General features: G+C 43.2%; 1 protein-coding gene and 1 long non-coding RNA gene across 2 annotated transcripts in view; one reads left to right on the top strand and one right to left on the bottom strand.

The window, feature by feature from the left end:
* mapk10 (mitogen-activated protein kinase 10) overlaps positions 1-20,876 on the top strand; it is a 144,197-nt gene that overhangs the window by 45,593 nt on the left and 77,728 nt on the right. Inside the window, exons 3-6 of the mRNA XM_078543971.1 lie at positions 931-989; positions 5,143-5,281; positions 14,931-15,096; positions 17,520-17,591. Coding sequence (XP_078400097.1) covers positions 931-989; positions 5,143-5,281; positions 14,931-15,096; positions 17,520-17,591 — 436 coding nt within the window. The remainder of the gene's footprint in view (positions 1-930; positions 990-5,142; positions 5,282-14,930; positions 15,097-17,519; positions 17,592-20,876) is intronic.
* On the bottom strand, positions 2,068-20,710 carry LOC144681876 (uncharacterized). Its single transcript, XR_013576868.1, has 3 exons — positions 20,627-20,710; positions 20,414-20,470; positions 2,068-2,088 (listed from the first exon to the last, which is right to left on the bottom strand). It is a non-coding gene; the product is annotated as an uncharacterized LOC144681876 (long non-coding RNA).

The raw sequence follows: 20,876 nt of genomic DNA, 5'->3' as shown, positions 1-20,876 counted from the left end.
ACCGAGGTAAGACTACTCCATTCAGTAACGTCAATCAACTTCCCAATTTCACATGAATGTGTTTTTAAAAAATAACCCTTCATGCCTTCTTGTAAATGGTTAATACTAGTTTATATTTACAATAGTGATGTATTTTCTTTTGCGACCTTGATTCATTGCACAATATGTGGTTATGTGGTCATAACTCCAGATATTGCCACATTTTCAGATTTTATTACACAAATTCTATAGAGTTTCCTGTGCTTGTATAAATTTTCAGGGAACTCATTCTTTGTTATTCATGAGTCAATTGTATTGTGCGACTTGGAACAATAAATGGACAACTAATTTTGAGTTTTTTGACGTGCAAGTGTATACTTTTCAGCATGTAATCAGCTCTATCTGAACTATTATGATTTTATATTGCCCATTTTGCAAAACTTGTGAACAAAGTCACCATGAAATTGTGAATTGTACATGAATAGTAACTCATTTTTTGCTGTTTCTGGTTATTGTTTATCTAAACTCCAAATGCATCATTCACTCTCACCAAATGAAAATTACATTCAACTCAACCATAAATAGTGGGAAATTGAACAAGCATGCAGAGAATTCTACAAATGTTATTTACATTTTTAGTATTTTCTTCTTACAACCAATGGAATAATGGTGTACAATGGAATAAAATTCACCTCTAAAGTAAAATATGTTTTTTAAATCAATTGTCAATATTTTATGTAATAATGATAATAGGCTCATCAAATTGGAAAAGATTTTAATGATTATTTAAAAGTAATGTACATGTATGTTTAAAAGCTATATGTACATAGGGCTAACTGCTAACCCCTAGCTTTGAGTCAGTGATGGCAGTTTATGGCAGTGATGATGTGATTTATGATCAAATGCAGTTATAAAACAAGTTATAACAGTAACATATCTTTTGTTTCACAGATCATCAGTTTATTAAATGTGTTTACACCTCAAAAATCACTAGACGAGTTCCAGGATGTGTAAGTAATCCATAATGTTCTCCTCCCAGATATTTTATGCATTTATTTCACTGGGAACTGTTTTCCTGAAGCCAGATAGTACTGGCTGAACATTCATTTTGACAGCTCAAATATGGCTCCCAGCTGCACAAAGTGTTGAAAGCAGTCACCAGGCATGATTTTCAAAGGAATGGCTAATTAATGGCCAGAAAGCACCCTTGCTGTCCAATTAAGCTGGAGGGCCAGTATGAGGAGCTGTAGCTTGTCAATGTTAGTAAGGGAGAGAGAGGATGCCTCCATCTTTTTAAAAAAGAAATGGCTATAACTGCTAGACCACAATTATGGAGAGAGAAACCATTTCAGAGGGAGGCTTTTGTGCCCAAGCTGTGACTGCATGGTATGGTGGCTTCAGGAGGTTGGTGCTCAAATTGATCCTGGTTCCTAGTCTGCTCTCAGAAGGTTGCCACCAGACATTTGCCTGGAAAACTCCTATTGGACCTTATTAGGCCTTTTAGTTATGTTAACAAACTACTTACCAATTGCAGGTAGGCAGCCACCACTCCATCAACCTGCCTCCTTAAAAATGGTTGGAGGCAAGAAGATGCTAGGAAATTCCAGCTCTACCCATCTCCACTCCCGCCTCAACCAAGCTTCTGAAATCCAGCCCAATGTCTGCTAAAGGTCCTCTAGCATCTCACTTGGATTTTCTTCCATTCGCCACAGTGGAATTGAAATATGGGAATGCAACCCAGTGGACTTTGTACTATTGCAGCCAGTATTCTTGCCAACCATTGATGTACAATTAGTCTCTAATTGTGGGTGCCACAACCCCCTTCCACACACACCCCCCACCTCCATCTTCCAGTGTGATAAGTGGCTATTTTCAAATTTTGAAGGTTTTCTGTTGTTAATGAACATTTACAATAACCAGAGCAGAGTACTACAAATGGCAGAATTCTATTGCTTTATAATAGATGCATTTAAACTACTAAATTTATCTTTTACTTGTTTGTTTCCATGTTGCTTTATGGTATACTCATAATTTAATTCAAAGTGATATTTGGATTTACCTTTTCCATTCCTTTAACTATATGACATACACCAATAAGATCTCACAGACCTGTAGAAAATTGGATGACAAGTTGTTAATATCACTGACTTTTTTTTATAGCTGTTCCCCTAAATCTCCGTAATCCCACGGTCATTTTTTAAAGGGTTGGGGAAGAATTGAATCCTTGCAAGAATTGTAGAGTACAACAATAAACCAGCTAGAAGTCGGGGTTACCAGGGAAGACCCTACCTCACCAACATTTTTGACTTTTGTTTTGAAGAAGTGACATCCCAAGTTCACTTTGGAATGATCCAGTGTAGTTTGACTTCTAAAAATGCATTTGGCAAAATCCTAAACCAATGCTCATTATTTAAGTCTAGAGCAGTGGGAATTCAACCTGGGATTAGTAGAAATTTGACGAAAGAATGGGAAGAAACAGTTAGAACCAAAATGCCATGGAGGCATCCAGCAAACTAGGAAGCCTTTCAGCAGGTTGTATATGAACTAATCCAATACTAATCCAACTGTACCTATTCCTTTCGCGCAGTCCTTTATCACTCCCAAACTCTAATATATATCCACTTTTGGTTTCAAAAATGCAATGCTCTTGCCACACATTTCTTGACTCAGATTTTTCAGGGCCCTGGAGAGCAGGCTCAGAGGCCGGTGGTGCAAAAAATCACATGGGATGGCAGGGGGCATTTTACCAGTGGTGGGTAGGTTGCAGATAGCCTGCCTGACTGGCCTTAGGCTAATTGAGACCCTTAAAGGGTGAATTAAGTCCACTTAAGGGTCTCTTCCTGCTGGTATTTTACCAGCCTACTGGCTTGCCCCCTCTAAAATTTTCATTTCAATTTACACCTCTGAGGATGCCTCATGTTGAGGCACCCTCATTTTCTCCGGCCTGCCTCAGCAGCATCCACCTCTCCTGATGTGACTGCCAGGGTTCTAGGGCTGTCAATCCTCTGACTGGGCTGCCAAAATTAGGAGCCTCTCTACCATTGTAATAGGGTGGCAAGCACGGAGACAGTCAACTAGGCAGTCGCCTTCAGGAAACTTGTTCGACAGGCCTCCCTCCTGGTAAGCATGGGCTCCAGACCACCTTTTGGTGTCCGGAAGCCCATGAGAAAATTCTGTCCATGGTCCTTTGAACTTCTGAAGGAGGTGACTTTTGCATGATCTTATTGGCATGTACTGGATTACAATCCGTAAAGAAAAAGCAGTTTCAAAAGGTCACTTGAAACATAATTGTGACAGTAGGGCAAGATGACAAATTCAAACCCGTAAAAGTCAAATTTAAGACAGTTTGAGGAAGTCTTTCTTTACACAAGAAATGATCAACATATGGAACAGCTTTCTGGGAAGAGTAGTAGGGGCAAAAACAAATTATTTACCTACAAACAGGAACCTCTGGCCCCACCACAATCAGCTTTGTGCTGGAGAAATTCAACTTGTAAAAATGTAGCACCTGAAACTGGGTTTCCTTCATTTTCAATGATCTTTCTGGGAATATTGTGGAAGGGTGTACCAGTTTAAATTTTAAAATGTCCCTATGAAAGAGAGATGATCACGCAGCTTAACTGCAAAGTGCTGTATATTACTTATTGGTAGCAGTAGCATCAATGATAGTACACACAATCAAACTTTTCTTTAATAATTGGGTAAACTCATTAATCCTGCTCCAGTGGAGAACTGCACTTGAAGGGAGCTTAAATCAGATAAAGGTTGACAATGTGGTAGTAAAGTCAGGGGCAGTAATGTGTGATTGCTGGAGGATATGGGAATTTTGAAGAGAATGCATTAACTTGGACAAGTACGCATATGGGAAGTGTCTCCAATTAAGATTAGCTGAGATCATTGGTTGGGGAATGAAATAACCACATTAAGAATAGGCAGAGAGATTAAAAAGCTACAAAGGACTAAATGTAACAGAAAGAAGTAAGCATCACTCTGCTAAACACAGCTTGCTGTGAAGTCAGTAAGACCTGATGAGTGATTGTTAGTGAGTCATTTGATTATGCAAAGCAGCGCCATAAAGTGTAATCCCATAAATTTGCAGGACAATAGTCACAAATATAGATTTGGGATAGCAGAAGAGGCAGTATTCTACTAGTATCTATTCAGTTTTCTACATGGCAACTTTTTTGATACTGTTCCCACTAGCAACTGCAACATTATATTGTAATGATGTATTGGAAAATAACAAATCCCTTTTGTAATCTAGAAATAATTGCTAGTGTAGACATAACATACTGTCTGCACGGGCACATTAATCTTCATAAACACACAATGTTTGTGCATTATCTGATGACTGATGCTCAGTTGAACACTAACAAAATTACACTGATCCTGCATTTCCATTGCAGCTACTAGTCTCAGACCAGCAGTTGCAACAAGCCTTCCAGCCAGGCAATATCTCATTTACACTGCGTGGTTGAAACTCCAATTCTCCAAGAGAGAGCTCTGCGCCCACATGAATAAAAACACTAGAACTCTGCCAATTATATTTACAGCAGATGGGTTTATAAAGTGTCCTGGATATCCTAAGGATCTCTAAGCACTTTCAAAGTTCAGTTTGACATTGCTCTAGTGTTGCACTCCTCCGGGGAGTCTCGTATCACATCCCTCTGGTCCGAACCTGCTTTTTGGACACTTATGTTGTTCTGTGTAAGCACCTAGAGAGTGCTTTAGTTTTGAATGTAAAAGCTAACCACTATTTTCTTCAGTTATATAAATTCATAACCATTCCCTGCAGTAAAGTGGAATGATGTGGCCGAAGGTGACATTCTTTCTTAATTAGAGAAGAACCTTGAGATAACTGCTCTCGCTCCAACCGTATTGAATTCCCTTGCTAGGTGATCATGTTGCACCGCTGGTCTTAGCTGATGAAAGTTCTGTGACCCATACCATTTTGTTCTCCCAGCTACAGGATAGGTGTAGAATTGCAAACATGTTCTGAAGAGAGAAAATAGGAATAAAACTCGAAAGGTTTTCTTGGTTGCCTTGCTCGCAGCTGAAATAAATGTTAAACCCCCTTTTAATCGATAACTGACAAGGTGATGGAACATTGTTGCCTGTGAAATTATCAATTAAGCAGCCTCCTTTCTCCCCCTCTTGTGACAGGTATTTGGTTATGGAACTGATGGATGCCAACCTATGTCAGGTAATCCAAATGGAACTGGATCACGAGCGGATGTCCTACCTACTGTACCAGATGCTGTGTGGCATCAAACACCTCCATTCTGCTGGCATTATTCACAGGGTAGGTGTTCAGTAAAAGCAGACATTCTCAGACATTGAGTTTGATTGATAGGTAGAGCTTCACATCAAAGAAAATCTGCATTGCTTTGCCTCAACAGCTGCAATTTGTACAAGACAATTTTTCTACAGCATATGGTCAACAACGTGTTTCTAGGAACAGATATGGCACTATATTTTTATAGATTTCCTACAGTTTCATTGCTACAGTTACACATTTCAGATTTTATTTTATATGGTACGAGTATTCTTCAGAATATTCTAAAAAACTTTGTGTCCCATGATTTTATATCTGTAATTTCAGCATAATTACCCATTGCAAATTTAATCTGCTACAGATTCTGACTTTATCACACCTGGATATATTGATGTTTTATATCTAAATCTAGTAGATTTAACTGTGTCCCATTCCATCAGACAAGAGGCCAGTTTTGTGGGCCTGCCTTCTACCCAATGGAATCAGAGTAAAACCACAACTAATCTCATGGCCAGCCATAATTTGTGTAATCACAGTGAGCTGTCAGAGTTGATGGCAGGAGGGAGGAAGGGAGTGGAAAATCGAGCAGCTCTTTGACAGGGTAAAGCTGGAAATAAAGCCCTAAAGATGTGACGGGGAGTCAATCGATTGGCAAGGGCCTAGAAGGACCAACAGCAAATAAGATGATTCATAATGGAGCAAAGAAGATATTCAAAAACTTTTATTACTATTTTTAGAGTGACCTCTGGCACCCCCTTTAAGACAGCTGATTAGGGCGCTCCGTGTCCAATATCAGTGGCTGGAGCATACAATCGTGCTTTTGTCATAGGACCATGATTTGCAAACCTTAATGAAATGCTCTATTCAGACAGGTTAGTAATATGATCACCATTTCCTGGACCAGATGGAAATGGTGGCACACAAATTGATAATAAGAATAAGGCAATAAGTAATGAACCCATGCTATCATCGTTTTTCGTTAATAAATATAAACTTTTGGGTCATAAATCAACCACTTATTGTGTATCGGTATCCATAAGAAATTTTGAATGGATGCTGATATCCATTGATAACCCCTTAGGATGTTGGGGCAAGCATGTTGAAATAGTCACACTTCTTGGAAATGCAATGGAATTGCAGTATCAGGACACTACCCTGAGGAACTCCTGCGGTGATGTACTGAAGCTGAGGTGACTGACCTCCAACAACCACAACCATCTTCCTTTGTGCTAGGTATGACTCCAACCAGCGGAGAGTTTTGCCCCTGATTCCCAATGACTCCAGTTTTGCTTGATGCCACACTTTGTCAAATGCAGCCTTGATGACAAAGGCAGCCACTCTCACCTCACCTCAGGAGTTCAGCTCTTTTGTCCATGTTTGAACCAAGGCTGTAATGAGGTCAGGAGCTGAGTGGCCCTGGCGGAGCCCAAACTGAGCGTCAGTGAGCAGCTTATTGCTAAGCAAGTGCAGCTTGATAGCACTGTTGATGACCCCTTCCATTACTTTAAGGATGATGGAGAGTAGACAGATGGGGCGGTAATTGGCCGGGTTGGATTTGTCCAGCTTTTTGTGTACAGGACGTACCTTAGCAATTTTCCACATAGCTGGGTAGATGCCAGTGTTGTAGCTGTATTGGAACAGCTTGGCTAGGGGCGTGGCAAGTTCTGGAGCATAAGTCTTCAGTACTATTGCTGGAATGTTGTCAGGGCCCAAAGCCTTCAGTATCCAGTGCCTTCAGCCGTTTCTTGATATCATGTGGAGTGTATAGAATTGGCAGTAGACTGGCATTTGTGATGCTGGGGACCTCCGGAGGAGGCCAGGATGGATCAACCACTCGGCACTTCTGGCTGAAGATTATAGCAAATGCTTCAGCCTCATCTTTTGTTTTGATGTGCCGGGCTCCCCCATCATTGAGGATGGGGATATTTGTGGAGCCTCCTCCTCCACTGAGTTGTTTAATTGTCCACCACCATTCACGACTGGATGTGGCAGGACTGTAGAGCTTAGATCTGATCCGTTGGTTGTGGGATCGCTTAGCTCTGTCTATTATTTGCTGCTTTTGCTGTCTAGCATGCTTCACCAGGTTGACACCTGATTTTTAGGTATGCCTGGTGGTGCTCCTGGCATGCCCTTTTGCAATCTTCATTGAACCAGGGTTGATCCCTTTGCCTGATGGTAATGGTAGAGTGGGGGGTATGCCAGGAACCGGGCTACGAGGTTACAGATTGTGTTCGAGTACAATTCTGCTGCTGCTGATGGCCCACAGTGCCTCATGGATGCCCAGTCTTGAGTTGCTAGATCTGCTCGAAATCTATCGCATTTAGCATGGTGCTAGTGCCACACAATATGATGGAAGGCAGGATTTTGTCTCCACAATGACTGTGCGGTGGTCACTCCTACCGATACTGTCATGAACAGATGCATCTGTGGCAGGCAGGTTGGTGAGGATGAGGTCAAGTATGTTTTTCCATCTTGTTGTTTCTCTCACCACCTGCCGCAGACCCAGTCTAGCAGCTATGTCCTTTAGGAATTGGCCAGCTCAGTCAGTAGTGGTGCTCCCGAGCCACTCTTGGTGATGGACATCGAAGGCCCCGCCCAGACTACATTCTGCGCCCTTGCCACCCTCAGTGCTTCCTCCAAGTGGTGTTCAACATTGAGGAGCACTGATTCATCAGCTGAGGGAGGGCGGTACGTGGTAATCAGCAGGAGGTTTCCTTGCCCATGTTTGGCCTGATGCCATGAGACTTCATGGGGTCCAGAGTTGATGTTGGGGACTCCTAGGGCAACTTCCTCCCGACTGTATACCACTGTGCCGCCTCCTCTGCTGGGTCTATCCTGCCGGTGGGACAGGACATACCCAGGGATGGTGACGGTGGTGTCTGGGACATTATTTGTAAGGTCTAATTCCATGAGGATGGCTATGTCAGGCTGCTGCTTGACTAGTTTGTGAGACAGCTCTCCCAATTTTGGCACTAAATGTTGGTAAGGAGAACTTTGCAGGGTCGACAGGGCTGAGATTGCCGTTGTCATTTCCAGTGCCTAGGTTGATGCTGAGTGGTCTGTCCAGTTTCATTCTTTTTTTGTGACTTTGTAGCGATTTGTTACAACTGAATGGCTTGCTGATTAACGGCCAGCCAGCATGAAGCGCACACTGAAAAGCTCAGCGCTGCCAGGTAGGGGGCGGGAAGAGGGCGGGCGCTGACGTCAGCGCGGGCGAGCGCTGAATGAAAGCTCCCTGAAGGCAGAGAGCTGCCTCAGACTTCAAAACAGTTAAAGAAAGATTTTAAAATCACAAAAAATATGTCCGAGCATCACAATCAGTTACCTGAACATATACATGTTAATATTCTGTCACACATTTTTTATTTTTATTTAATAATGGAATTCGCATCCTGCCCTTGGATGATGTTTCATCAAAAATGCAAAGTCCACCTGGCAGACCCACCCATCTGCCAGCCATAAGATTGGATGGACCACGAAAAATCGGGGACAATTGAAACTTTAACAACTTTAATTGTCTTCTTAATTGTCGGCAGGTGCACTTCCAACACTCACGTGCGCTCACTGACCAAAATATCACGCGAGCGCAGAGTGACATCGGGACGTTTACCCGACATCATCGCACGCGATTTCATGTCCGATCGGGTCGGGCACACGCCCACATGCCAACCTAAAAATTCTGCCCTAGATGGGAATTTTACCAATCTCCTGGCAACAGGCAGGGAAGGGAGGAGGCTGGAAAAATGGCACAGGAAGGCAGACAAGGCACCCACTGAGAGCCCAATCAAGTAGCCAATTAAGGGTCCCTTCTCAGTGTTGCTGGCAGTTTGCTCACTGCCTCATGGGGAGACCATCCAGTGAAACTTGGCAGCCACCCAGTGGGCTACAAGATGCGGATCTCTTCTTTGGGCACTCCATGATCCAGGGAGGGGCCTCTGGTGGCACTGGCTACCCCGCAACAACAGTGCCGCCTGTCCACCGAGCCCCCCCACCTTCCTTGCCACAGCCAGCCTGCCTGACCCTGGTGTCCCCAGAGTCCATTTACCTGTCTTTGGGTACAGCCTTTTATGCAATGGTAGCAGCATGGTCACTGTTCCAGTGGTACTGCTGAGGCTGCTGAGCTACCAGCCCTCTGACTGGGTTGGCAGCTATTGGTGGTGGCTTTTGGACCCGATTGCGGGATTTCAGCCTCCATCATAAAATCTGGCCCATACAACACTTCTCTCCCTCTACCTGTATGTGTCCAGTATCCAGCCATACCTTGCTGTCTCATTTCTATTCACACTTTCTGAGCCTAAATATTGAATATCACTTAACTATCTTAGTAACCTACCTTGTCAATCTCTTATGTTCCAACAGAACCTCATTCTGAAAGCCTAAATTAAGAAAAATTGGAATACTGTTTGGACTAATTATAATGGAATGGAACAAACAATTAGTGGTAAAAAAAATACAAAGAACTGGTTTTTATTCCGATTTTCAGGTGGAAGCACACCGATGGTGCAGGGAAAATAGGAGTTTTTTTTATTCATTTATGGGATGTGGGCTTTGCTAGCTGGGCCAGCATTTATTGCCCATCCTTAATTACCCTTGAGAGGGTGGTGGTGAGCTGCCTTCTTGAACCGCTGCAGTCCATTTGGTGTAGGTACACCCACAGTGCTGTTAGGAAGGGAGTTCCAGGATTTTGACCTAGTGACAGTGAAGGAACGGTGATATACTTCCAAGTCAGGATGGTGAGTGACTTGGGAGGAACTTCCAGGTGGTAGTGTTCCCATCTATCTGCTGCCCTTGTCCTGCTAGATGGTAGTGTTCGTGGGTTTGGAAGGTGCCGTCTAAGGATCCTTGGCAAATTCCTGCAGTGCATCTTGTAGGTGGTACACACTGCTGCCATTGGGCATCGGTGCTAGATGGAATGAATGTTTGTGGATGGGGTGCCAATAAAGTGGGCCGCTTTGTCCTGGATGGTGTCAAGCTCCTTGTGTTGTTGGAGCAGCACTCATCCAGGCAAGTGGAGAGTATTCCATCACACTCCCACCTTGTCAGGAGCCAGGAGGTGAGTCCAGTTCAGTTTCTGGTTAATGGCAACCTCCAGGATATTGATAGTGGGGGATTCAGCAATGGCACTGCCATTGAATGTCAAGGGACGATGGTTAAATTCTGTCTTGTTGGAGATTGTCATTGCCTGGCACTTGTGTGGTGTGAATGTTACTTTCCACTTGTAAGCCCAAGCCTGGATATTGTCCAGGTCTTGCTGTATTCAGACATGGACTGCTTCAGTATCTGAGGAGTTGCGAATGGTGCTGCACATTGTGCAATCATCAAAATGCATATTAGAGAAGAGAAGAGGGATTATGAGAAAAGACTGGCAGCCAACATAAAGGGGAATTCCAAAGTCTTCTATAGACAAATAAATATTAAAAGGGTGGTAAAAGGAGGAGCAGGGCCGATTAGGGGCCTAAAAGGGAATTTACAGATGGATGAAGGGGCCATGGCTGAGGTATTAAATGAATACTTTGCATCTGTCTTCACCAAGAAGGTAGATGCTACCCAGGCCATGGTTACAGACGAAGATCTCTGTCACTAGAAGGGATCAAAATTGATAAGGAGGAAGTGTTGAATAGACTGTTGGTACTTAAAGATGACAAGGCACCGGGACCGGATGAGATGCATCCAAGGATATTGAAGGAAGTGAGAGAAGAAATTGCAGGGACATTGGCAATAATCTTTCAGTCTTCCCTAGACTCAGGGGTGGTGCCAGAGGACTGGAGAAATGCAAACGCTACACCCTTGTTCAAAAGAGATTGTAAGAATAAGCCCAGCAATTACAGACCAGTCAGTTTAACTTCAGTGGTGGGCAAGATTCTAGAAACAATTATTCGGGATGGAATTAGTAATCACATGGAAAAATCTGGGTTGCTAAGGAAGAGCCAGCATGGATTTCCAGAGGGGAAATTGTGTTTAACTCACTTGCTATAGTTTTTTGAAGAGGTAACAGAAAAGGTCGATGAGGGTAATGCTGTTGATATGGTGTACATGGACTTTCAAAAGGCATTTGACACAGAGCCACACAACAGACTTGTGAGGAAAGTTGTGGCTCATGAAATAAAAAGGAATGTGGAGTCAAAATTGGTTGAAAAATAGGAAGCAGAGTGTAATGGTCAATGGATATTTTTCGGGCTGGAGGAAGGTTTGTAGTGGAGTTCCCCAGGGGTCAGTATTGGGACACTTGCTTTTCCTGATATATATTAATGATCTAGATCTTGGTGTGCAGGGGATGATACGAAGTTTGCGGATGATACGAAGCTTGGGAGTGTTGTAAACTGTGAGGAGGACGGTGTGGAACATCGACAGAGAGGGCAGAGACAAAAGCAAAAAACTGCGGATGCTGGAAATCCGAAACAGAAATACCTGGAAAAACTCAGCAGGTCTGGCAGCATCGGCAGAGGAGAGCACAGTTGATGTTTTGAGTCCTCATGACCCTTCAACAGAACTAAGTAAAAATAGGAAAGGGGTGAAATATAATCTGGTTTAAGGAGGTGGGGAGGGGGTGGGGTGGGGGTTGTAGGGACAAGCAGCCAGTGATAGGTGGAGATAACCAAAAGCTGTCACAGACAAAAGAACAAAGAGGTGTTGAAGGTGGTGATATTATCTAAAGGAATGAGCTAATTAAGAGTAGAAGACAGGACAGATAAGGTACAGATAGCTCTAGTGGGGGTGGGGGAATACTAAAAGGTAGAAATAAACAATGGGTGGAAATACATTTAAAAATAATGGAAATAGGTGGGAAAAGAAAAATCTATATAAATTATTGGAAAAAACAAGGAGGGGGAAGAAACGGGAAGGGGGTGGGGATGGAGGAGAGAGTAGAGCCTCCTTCTCCAGTGAGTTGTTTAATTGACCACTATCATTCATGACTGGATGTGGCAGGACTACAGAGTTTAGATCTGATCTGTTGGTTGTGGAATCACTTAGCCCTGTCAATCACTTGCTCCTTATGCTGTTTGGCACACAAGTAGTCCTGTGCTGTATCTTCAACAGGTTGACACCTGATTTTTAGGTATGCCTGGTGCTGCTCCTAGCATGCCCTCCTGCACTCTTCATTGAACCAAAGTTGATCCCTGCCTTGATGATAATGATAGAGTGGAGGATATGCCAGGCCTCCTGAGGTTACAGGTTGTGGTTGAGTACAATTCTGCTGCTGCTGGTGGCCCACAGCGCCTCATGGATGCCCAGTCTTGAGTTGCTAGATTTGATCGAAATCTACCCCATTTAGCATGGTGTTACATAGAAATATAGAAACATAGAAACTAGAAGCAGGAGTAGGTCATTCAGCCCTTCGAGCCTGCCCTGCCATTCAGTACGATCATGGTTGATCTTCTATTTCAATGCCATACTCCTGCTCTCTCCCCATACCCCTTGATGCCTTTAGAGTCTAGAAATCTATCTATTTCCTTCTTAAGTATATTTAATGACTTGGCCTCCACAGCCTTCTGTGGTCGAGAATTCCACAGGTTCACCACCCTCTGAGTGAAGAAGTCTCTCCTCATCTCAGTCCTAAATGGCTTACCCCCTATCCTGAGACTGTGACCCTTTGTTCTAGACACCCCAGCCAGAGGAAACATCATCCCTGCATCCAGTCTGTCCAGCCCTGTCAGAATTTTATACGTTTCAATGAGATCCCCTCTCATTTTTCTAAACTCCAGTGAATACAGGTCTAGTCAGCCCAATCTCTCCTCATACGGCAATCCTGCCATCCCAGGAATCAGTCTGGTGAACCTTTACTGCAATCCCAGTATGCCAAGTATGTCCTTTTTTAGGTAAGGAGGCCAAAACTGCACACAATACTCCAGGTGTGGTCTCACCAACGCCCAGTACAGCTCCAGTAAGATATCCTTGCTCCTGTATTCAAATCCTCTCGTAATGAAAGCCAACATACCATTTGCCTTCTTAACTGCTTGCTGCACCTGCATGCTTGCTTTCAGTGATTGGTGCACAAGGACACCCAGGTCCCTTTGTACATCAGCATTTCCCAATCTATCACCATTTAAATAATACTCTGCCATTCTGTTTTTCCTACCAAAGTAGATAACTTCACAATTATCCACGTTATACTGCAGCTGCCATGTATTTGCCCACTCACTCAACCTGTCTAAATCGCCTTGAAGCCTCTTAACATCCTCCTCACAACTCACATTCCCACCTAGTTTTGTGTCGTCAGCAAACTTGGAAATATTACGTTCGGTTCCCTCATCCAAATCATTGATATATATTGTGAATAGCTGGGGCCACACAACACGATGGAGGGTATCCTCAATGTGAAGACGGGACTTCGAATCCACAAGGACTGTGTGGTGGTCACTCCTACCGACACTGTCATGGACAGATGCATCTGCGACAAGCAGATTGGTGAAGATGAGGGCAAATATGTTTTTCCTTCTTGTTGGTTCCCTCGCCAGCTGCTGCAGCGCCAGTCTAGCAGCTATGTCCTTTTGGACTTGGCCGGTTCAGTCTGTACTGGTGCTACCGAGCCACTCATGGTGATGGTCAATGAAGTACCCCGCCCAGAGTACATTCTACAATCTTGCCACCCTCAGTGCTTCCTCCAAGTGGTGTTCAATATGGTTGACTAGTCAGCGAGACAGCTCTCCCAATTTTGACACTAGCCCCAGATGTTAGTAAGGAGGACTTTGCAGGGTCAACAGGGCTGAGTTTGCCATTGTCATTTCGGTGCCTAGGTCGATGCCATGTGGTCCGTCTGGTTTCATTCCTTTAGGCTTTTAGCAGTTTGATACAACTGTGTGGCTTGCTAGGCAATTTCAGAGTCAACCACATTCCAGTGGATCTGAAGTCGCATGTAAGTCAGACCCGGTAAGGACAGCAGATCTCCTTCCCTAAAAGATATTAGTGAACCAGATGGGTTTTTCCGACGATCAGCATTGGTTTTATGGTCATCATTAGACTTTTAATCCAGATTTTCATTAAATTCAAATTCCATCATCTGCCGTAAACCGAGAGCATTACCCTAGGTCTCTGGATTACCTGTCCAGTGACAATACCACTATGCCACTGCCTCCCCCATAACAACTCCATCCCCACTTGTTTCCATCTCGTCTTGGTAATCAACAACCAGAGCATCCAACTGTTCCAAACTGGGCCTCACTGAAATCCTGTGAAATACAAAGGACCCTAGTGCACGTTTCAGGTTAAAAATGGGTGGAGCATACATGGTGTAGAATGGCCTAACTAATGGTCCTTAAGTGGCTCAAGAATGGTAAGTGTGGGTTTTAATGCTCCTCCTTGCCCTACAAAATTCTTCCCGCTTTCTGCTTGTGCCCCTGTGGCTCACGCATCAGGATTGCCTCCTCTTCCTCCTTTAAGGTTCCAGTCTGGCTTGATATCATGGATGAGCAATCAGGTTTCCTGCACACAGCTCTCCCCACCCCCATCGATTGGTGAGCTACCCCTTGGAACTAATGCAGCTCTGGTCATGGTTATGCGACTGGACAAGTAATCCAGAGGCTGGAATAAAAATCCAGGGAACATGAGGTCAAATCTGACCATGGTAGTTGGAGAATTTGAATTCAGTTTTAGTGGAAATAAGAAACTGGTAGCAATAAAAGTGGCCTCAAAGCTGACAAATTATTTTGTACTTTGATTTACTCTTTTATATTCACAGGATCTAAAACCCAGCAATATAGTGGTAAAGTCAGACTGTACACTGAAAATCCTGGATTTTGGACTGGCAAGGACTGCAGGAACAAGCTTCATGATGACTCCCTATGTAGTAACCCGTTATTATAGAGCGCCAGAAGTAATTCTGGGGATGGGGTACAAAGAAAATGGTGAGATCTTTACTGGACAATCAGATTTTGTATTGTTGTTTAATTGTGTAATACACAGAACATATGTCATGCGTACTTTGAATCATCCTGTTAACTTAAAAAAAAGATTTTAGCCTTCCACTAACCAAATTATATAACATGAGCGAATTGTTTTATCCAAAAGTGGTCCAGTAATTCGAGTTAATATTTTACAACACCATCTAGTCATCTGGCTGTGAGCTGACAAAGAATTCATGTGGCAATTAATCATGAGATTCAAAAGGCTGGTTATGCCAGCAAGATTCTCTGGTTGGTTGCCATACGAAGTCTTACTTCCCAGATGCCCTGCTGAAATTGAGAACTTATTTCAGTGGATTTTAGCTAGCAGGCGGCTAACTAGTGGAGTGCACCAGCAGTTATCTGACTCTGCCCATGGGAGGATTTTGAGGGCAGAGCCTCTTTACCAGGCTGCTGATAAGCTGTGGGCACCAAATTGTTGCCTGCTGCAACTTGCTGACTCAAGATCAACATGACATTGAGCAGTTCGGATTGGGAAGATTGGGAAGGTGGAGGCAGTTTGATTTGGGTTGCAATTGTGAAGCGGGGCCACAAGGCTACAACAGCCCATACCGCTCCTGTGGAGTCCGAAGGAATACTATCGCTCATATGTATCCCACAAAAATAATTTTCAACGTGGCTTTTTGCTGCCTCACCTCTCTGTACCACTCGGTAAAACTGGGTGGCGTATGCACAGTCCATGCTCCATCTAAATGTCTGACAACATTTAAATCAGACCCCTATGTAAGTCATAGGGCACGGTTTTCATACTAAAAGGGCCTACCTCCAGATATAGGTGGGCATTCTGGCTTCCCAGAAGAAGACCACTTTGAGGACAGTGACCATGTAAAGCAGGGTAGTCAGTCATTATGGAGCCACTATCCTGCTCTTTACTCCAGGTGGGCCAAATAAAAATGTACACCATTGTGTGTACAGGTGCGCATCCTGCTAACCCATGACATAGCATTTTGGTAGAACGATACACTGGGCTACTGAGCTGCTGTCTAGATATTAATAGTTTAATTATTAAAGTGGTAATGCTCTTAATCCTATGAAACTGATTTATATTCAGCATTGAACAGTGTTCCATTGTAAGCAAAATTGTGAAGAATCCTGATTTACAGGAAAATATAACAGAAATTACTTTAGTGTCTTAATCATTAATTAATTCTAATAGTATGATTATAAAATCTCAAAATTTGCACGCTCTACCTTTAATTAAGAGGCTAATTGTTTTCTGTATCCTCTGCATATTTTGTATTACTTAAAGTGAACTCAGTGTACAAAATTCAGAGAAAGAAGTGATATCCTGATCCATTTTGTTATCATTCTTGCCCCTTGTGGGAAAGAAAGGTTTCTTGAAAATTTTATATTGTCAAGTACTGTATAAATGACAATTTTATATTTTGAATGATGGAAACCTAAAAGAGAACAGAAGAATGTAATATTTCAGCACAGAGACAATTCTTCTAATTATAATTATTATGTGTCTCTGGATTATCATGTATTGATCACCTCAATGAAAATTAATTTCAAGATTGATGCATTGACAACTTAGTCTGAAATATCTAAAGCCTTGGTGACTATAGCTACAAATATTTGCACGGTCTTGTTAGCGCGCAGAAATATTTTCAGATTTTGTTTTTAAAATATGAATTAATTCTCTAACATTATGGAAAACTGTCAGCCTTTAAATTCAACTGAATATTTAACGGTGAATGGAAATATTGATGACTGATTAATAATAAATAGGAATAATATTTGACAGATATACTGGGGTGGTAAAGAGGAAAGAGATAATAATTTACTTTTTTTTTTACATCCTGTTGTCTGAGTGAAATCCATTATTTAAGACATGAAATGTATTGCCATGACGATGAATAAGGGTATTCTCTGCTAATATGCCACCAATGGTTCCACCAACCCCTATTTTCAATTCCTAACACATTGCATCAGTCTCTCTGCTTTATGTTATACAGAAATGTGTACTGGGATTATACCTTATTAATTCATTTAGTATGTTGGCTGCATACTGTCATAAATTTAGATAATTATTAATTTTTGCACAAAGTTTGGACAATTTTTTCCCCATAGACCTTGTTGGCATTTAGCTTAGAATGGCCAGCTAGAGATTTGAAATCTTTATTCTGAGCTTGTTTATATTTATTTTAAAACAAGACACAGAAAATAGAATCCAGTACTGGTGCATGGTCTTCACTAATACTCTTTAAGTTTGTTTAACTTTCAGGATTTTGGGTAGATACAACCTGGGGCCTTCAATTAATTGTTGCTTATTTTCTCACCCCTAACTATTTTTCCCTTCTATATGATCTTCATGATTCTAATTATAATTTTTTTGTGTTATCACCCATTGTCTGAAAACATAGTGGATATTTGGTCTGTTGGGTGCATAATGGGAGAAATGGTCCGCCACAAAATCCTCTTTCCAGGAAGGGACTGTATCCTTGTGCTGCTTGCAGCAGCTAATCGTGGCTTTTTGATGCATATCTTTAACTCCTTAAGATCAGATGAGTGAAAAATAAATTGTAAGCAACTGTTTTTTTTAATTGCACAGCCACCTTGTAGTGCATTTTTCATGTGACAATTTGATATTAGAAATGTTTCTTTCATGAAAACATTTAGTATTTGATGCAGAAATGTGGCAAGATATATTACATGCTTGTTTTTAACATGCGTTTGGAGAAGGGTTGACTAATTATTCTACCTTCAGAACTGTTAAACTTCTAAAAATGTGATCAAGTGCTGCCCTTTAATATTTAAGCTGCTACTCAGTGCCCTGATAGAATCACTTTGAGAGAAGACATAACCTAGAATTTTCACAAGATATTGATAGTTCTGCATATTCCTTCTTTGTCTTTCATCGTGCTGCATTTCTTTCATACTGTACATTATTCCTGATCATCAAATGCTTCCAGTTAGGACACTCCATATAATTTCTGGCTTCCACACCATTTTGGTTGCAGTGTTTTTTCATAGTTTGTAGTATTTAAAAAGACAATGGCAGTTTGGTTCAATAATATTGCTTTCCTCTCAGACTATTTTTAAAACTGGAGTACCCCATAAAGGAACTGAAAATGTTTTTAAAGCTAAGAATTAAAGTTTCGGAAAATCAGGCTTCTAACAGACTTCAAGGGAGAAACTGGGCTCTTTCGCACTCATTTTTGGGCAATATGAGTGCCCTTGCTACAACAAAATAGCATCCATGGCACAGGCACATTTGTGGGGTGACACTGGACACCACATTGGTGCAGGCGTTAACGTGCATGAAATGAATGACTGCCGAAGTGTAAGTAGAGCAGGCAGATCATGACGCCCAACTGCGTGCAACATGACTTGGAGAATGAACAGAGGTCACTTAGAGCAGGAGAAGCTGCTGGAACAGGGTGGAGGGTGGGCGGGTGTTAGAGAAGGGATCTCAGCCAGGGGCCATATCTGCCCATGGTGAGAAGGGAACAATTCTATCTGTGAGGAACAACGTGTGAGACGTCTGTGCTTCAGTAAAGATGTCAGTAAGGAAGTCCTCACCGAAATGTTCCACGTATTGCAGCCACAGCAGCATTACCAGTGTTTGTGAATGTGATGGCAGAGCTTAATTTATTCACCTGCCAGTTCAAGGCTGGATCAGGCAATATTTGCAGGATATCCCAGTTTGCTGTCCACTCTGCCCTCGCCCCAGTTGAAGCACTGAAGTGGCTGATCCACTTCCTGCCTGGCCTCAATTTTGAGGCTGGTGGGAGGAGTTCAGGAATGAGGGTGCTGCCTGGCAGGTTACTCTGCTCAGGCCTCAGGACGGAGAGGTGGGGAAGGGGGCAGCTCCATTACTGGCCCCCTTTCCAGATTGGGTGTCCCCTCCCCCCGCTGCTGCAAAGTCTGCCCCAACCAGGTGCTCCGTCTCCCCACTGTGAGACTTACCTGGTCCTGTGGGCTCCAGCACTTAAACTGGTGGGACTGCTTGTAGTCCCAGCAATGGCCACCACTCCCAGTGAGGGGCATAAGTCCTGGCTCCAGTGAATTAATGTTCCGTGGAGCTATAATGGCTGCGGGCAGCTGTGATTGGCAGGGGCATGTTCCCTATCAACTTTTCTAATGGCAAGGCGGGAAACCCTGCCATCCGAAAAATCCTGCCCAAAATGTGATAGAGCAGCCCCAACCCCAATTAGCCAATAATCCTGCACCTTATCCTCCCTCTGTCACTGGCCATCACAGCATTCATTGTCCACAATGCAAAAATAAAAACCACCATGAAATAAATATTCAAAACCAAATTTAAAAATCAAACCATCCCATACTGCATATAAAGAACAACTAATCACCCTTGTGCAATCTCTTCATGCCTGTTCTCCCAATGCCTTTACCTGTCCTGTGCCTTTGCTCAGTGGATGTAGCATGACTGGTGGAAAGTGGCAGACTTTCATTGGAGGAGCCTGCAGCTGGACTTCGATGATAAGCTTGAGAGATTGGGGCTTCGAAGGCCTGGCTTTGGTCCGCACTATCTCAGCCTAGACTGCAGCTGTCTGGGCTGGCTGACAGGCAATAACAAGGGCACAGGCCCGTGTTCCATGGGAGTCATGATCGTTCCTCCAAGGCGGCGCCTGAACAGTCCTAGCAACCTGTTGGATGGCCTGGTATTCTTGCTGGGGTAGGTCACACCCTGAAAGCCCCATTACACATTGTACACCATGATAGCAATAACCTGAGTTTACATGGCAGTAAGTTGACCTTGTATCACCGCAGTCGGAGCTTTCACTGCAGCACCCAGATGTTGGGTGGCCGTTGCCTGTGCTTCAATGGAAGCTGGGACATCGGCAATTAGACAATGCATCATGGTTGAGCACAAAAGTGTGTGAATGGAGTTGGCCACCATTTCCACCCTGGAATGGATGGGCTCCACGTTCTGCGCAAAGTCTTGTGCCTAGTTGATACTGGATTCCTATATGTTTCTTTAACTTGACTGCAGGCTTTCTGGCAGATTTGCCAATGCACCAAGCTTTTTGTCATGTCTACACATCAGTGTTCTTCTGTAGGCTAGCCCATCAAGTTCCCAATCTGAGTCCTCTGATGTGCAATCCGTGTGTGCTCTCATTCTCCAGTGCGCTCACACCTGCGCTATCTTTGCCCCCTGCCCTAGCTGCAGTCCACTCGAGCCTAGTGCCTCACCATGTGCATATTCCAGCTCTAGCCTATCCTCTAAGATACACACAGTTTCAGTATCTGAGCTGGTGGCTGCGAGTATGAAATCAAATCAGTGTTTTGATTTCACCATCATTGTCGTCTTGCTATTATTCCACTGTTTGGCCTGGTTGCATTTCTTGGGAATCTGAAAGAAAAATGTCACAATGGTAAAGTTATGATGCTTGGAGGTGGGAGAAAGGAGGAGGTGTGTGCGTACACCACCTGCAGCTTGTAAAGTCAGAAGAGTTTGTCAGATGAGCAGGATGTATGATGTGTGAAGGAGAATAAGGAATGAGATTACTGCATCCTCAATGGTTTCATCCCTGACACCAGCAATTGCTTTAGCAATGGGCATCGCAATAATGACCAGCACAGTCTCTTCCGTGGCGAATGGGAGATGTCTCCTCCCGTTAGCTCCTGCTGTTTCTGGTTGTGAGTCTTCTCATATTGCAAGATCAGGGAAGTGTGTCAGTGAGTGTCATGTAATCTGTTTGTGGTTGAATAGTTGGCAGTTTGTTCAAGCTGTCGAATGTGGGTATGAGACTAGCAGC

The sequence above is a fragment of the Cetorhinus maximus genome, chromosome 1, assembly GCF_964194155.1.
Source record: "Cetorhinus maximus chromosome 1, sCetMax3.hap1.1, whole genome shotgun sequence".
NCBI lineage: Eukaryota > Metazoa > Chordata > Chondrichthyes > Lamniformes > Cetorhinidae > Cetorhinus > Cetorhinus maximus.
Note: the sequence above shows the minus strand (reverse complement) of the source record. Positions and strands in the feature narration are given on the sequence as shown.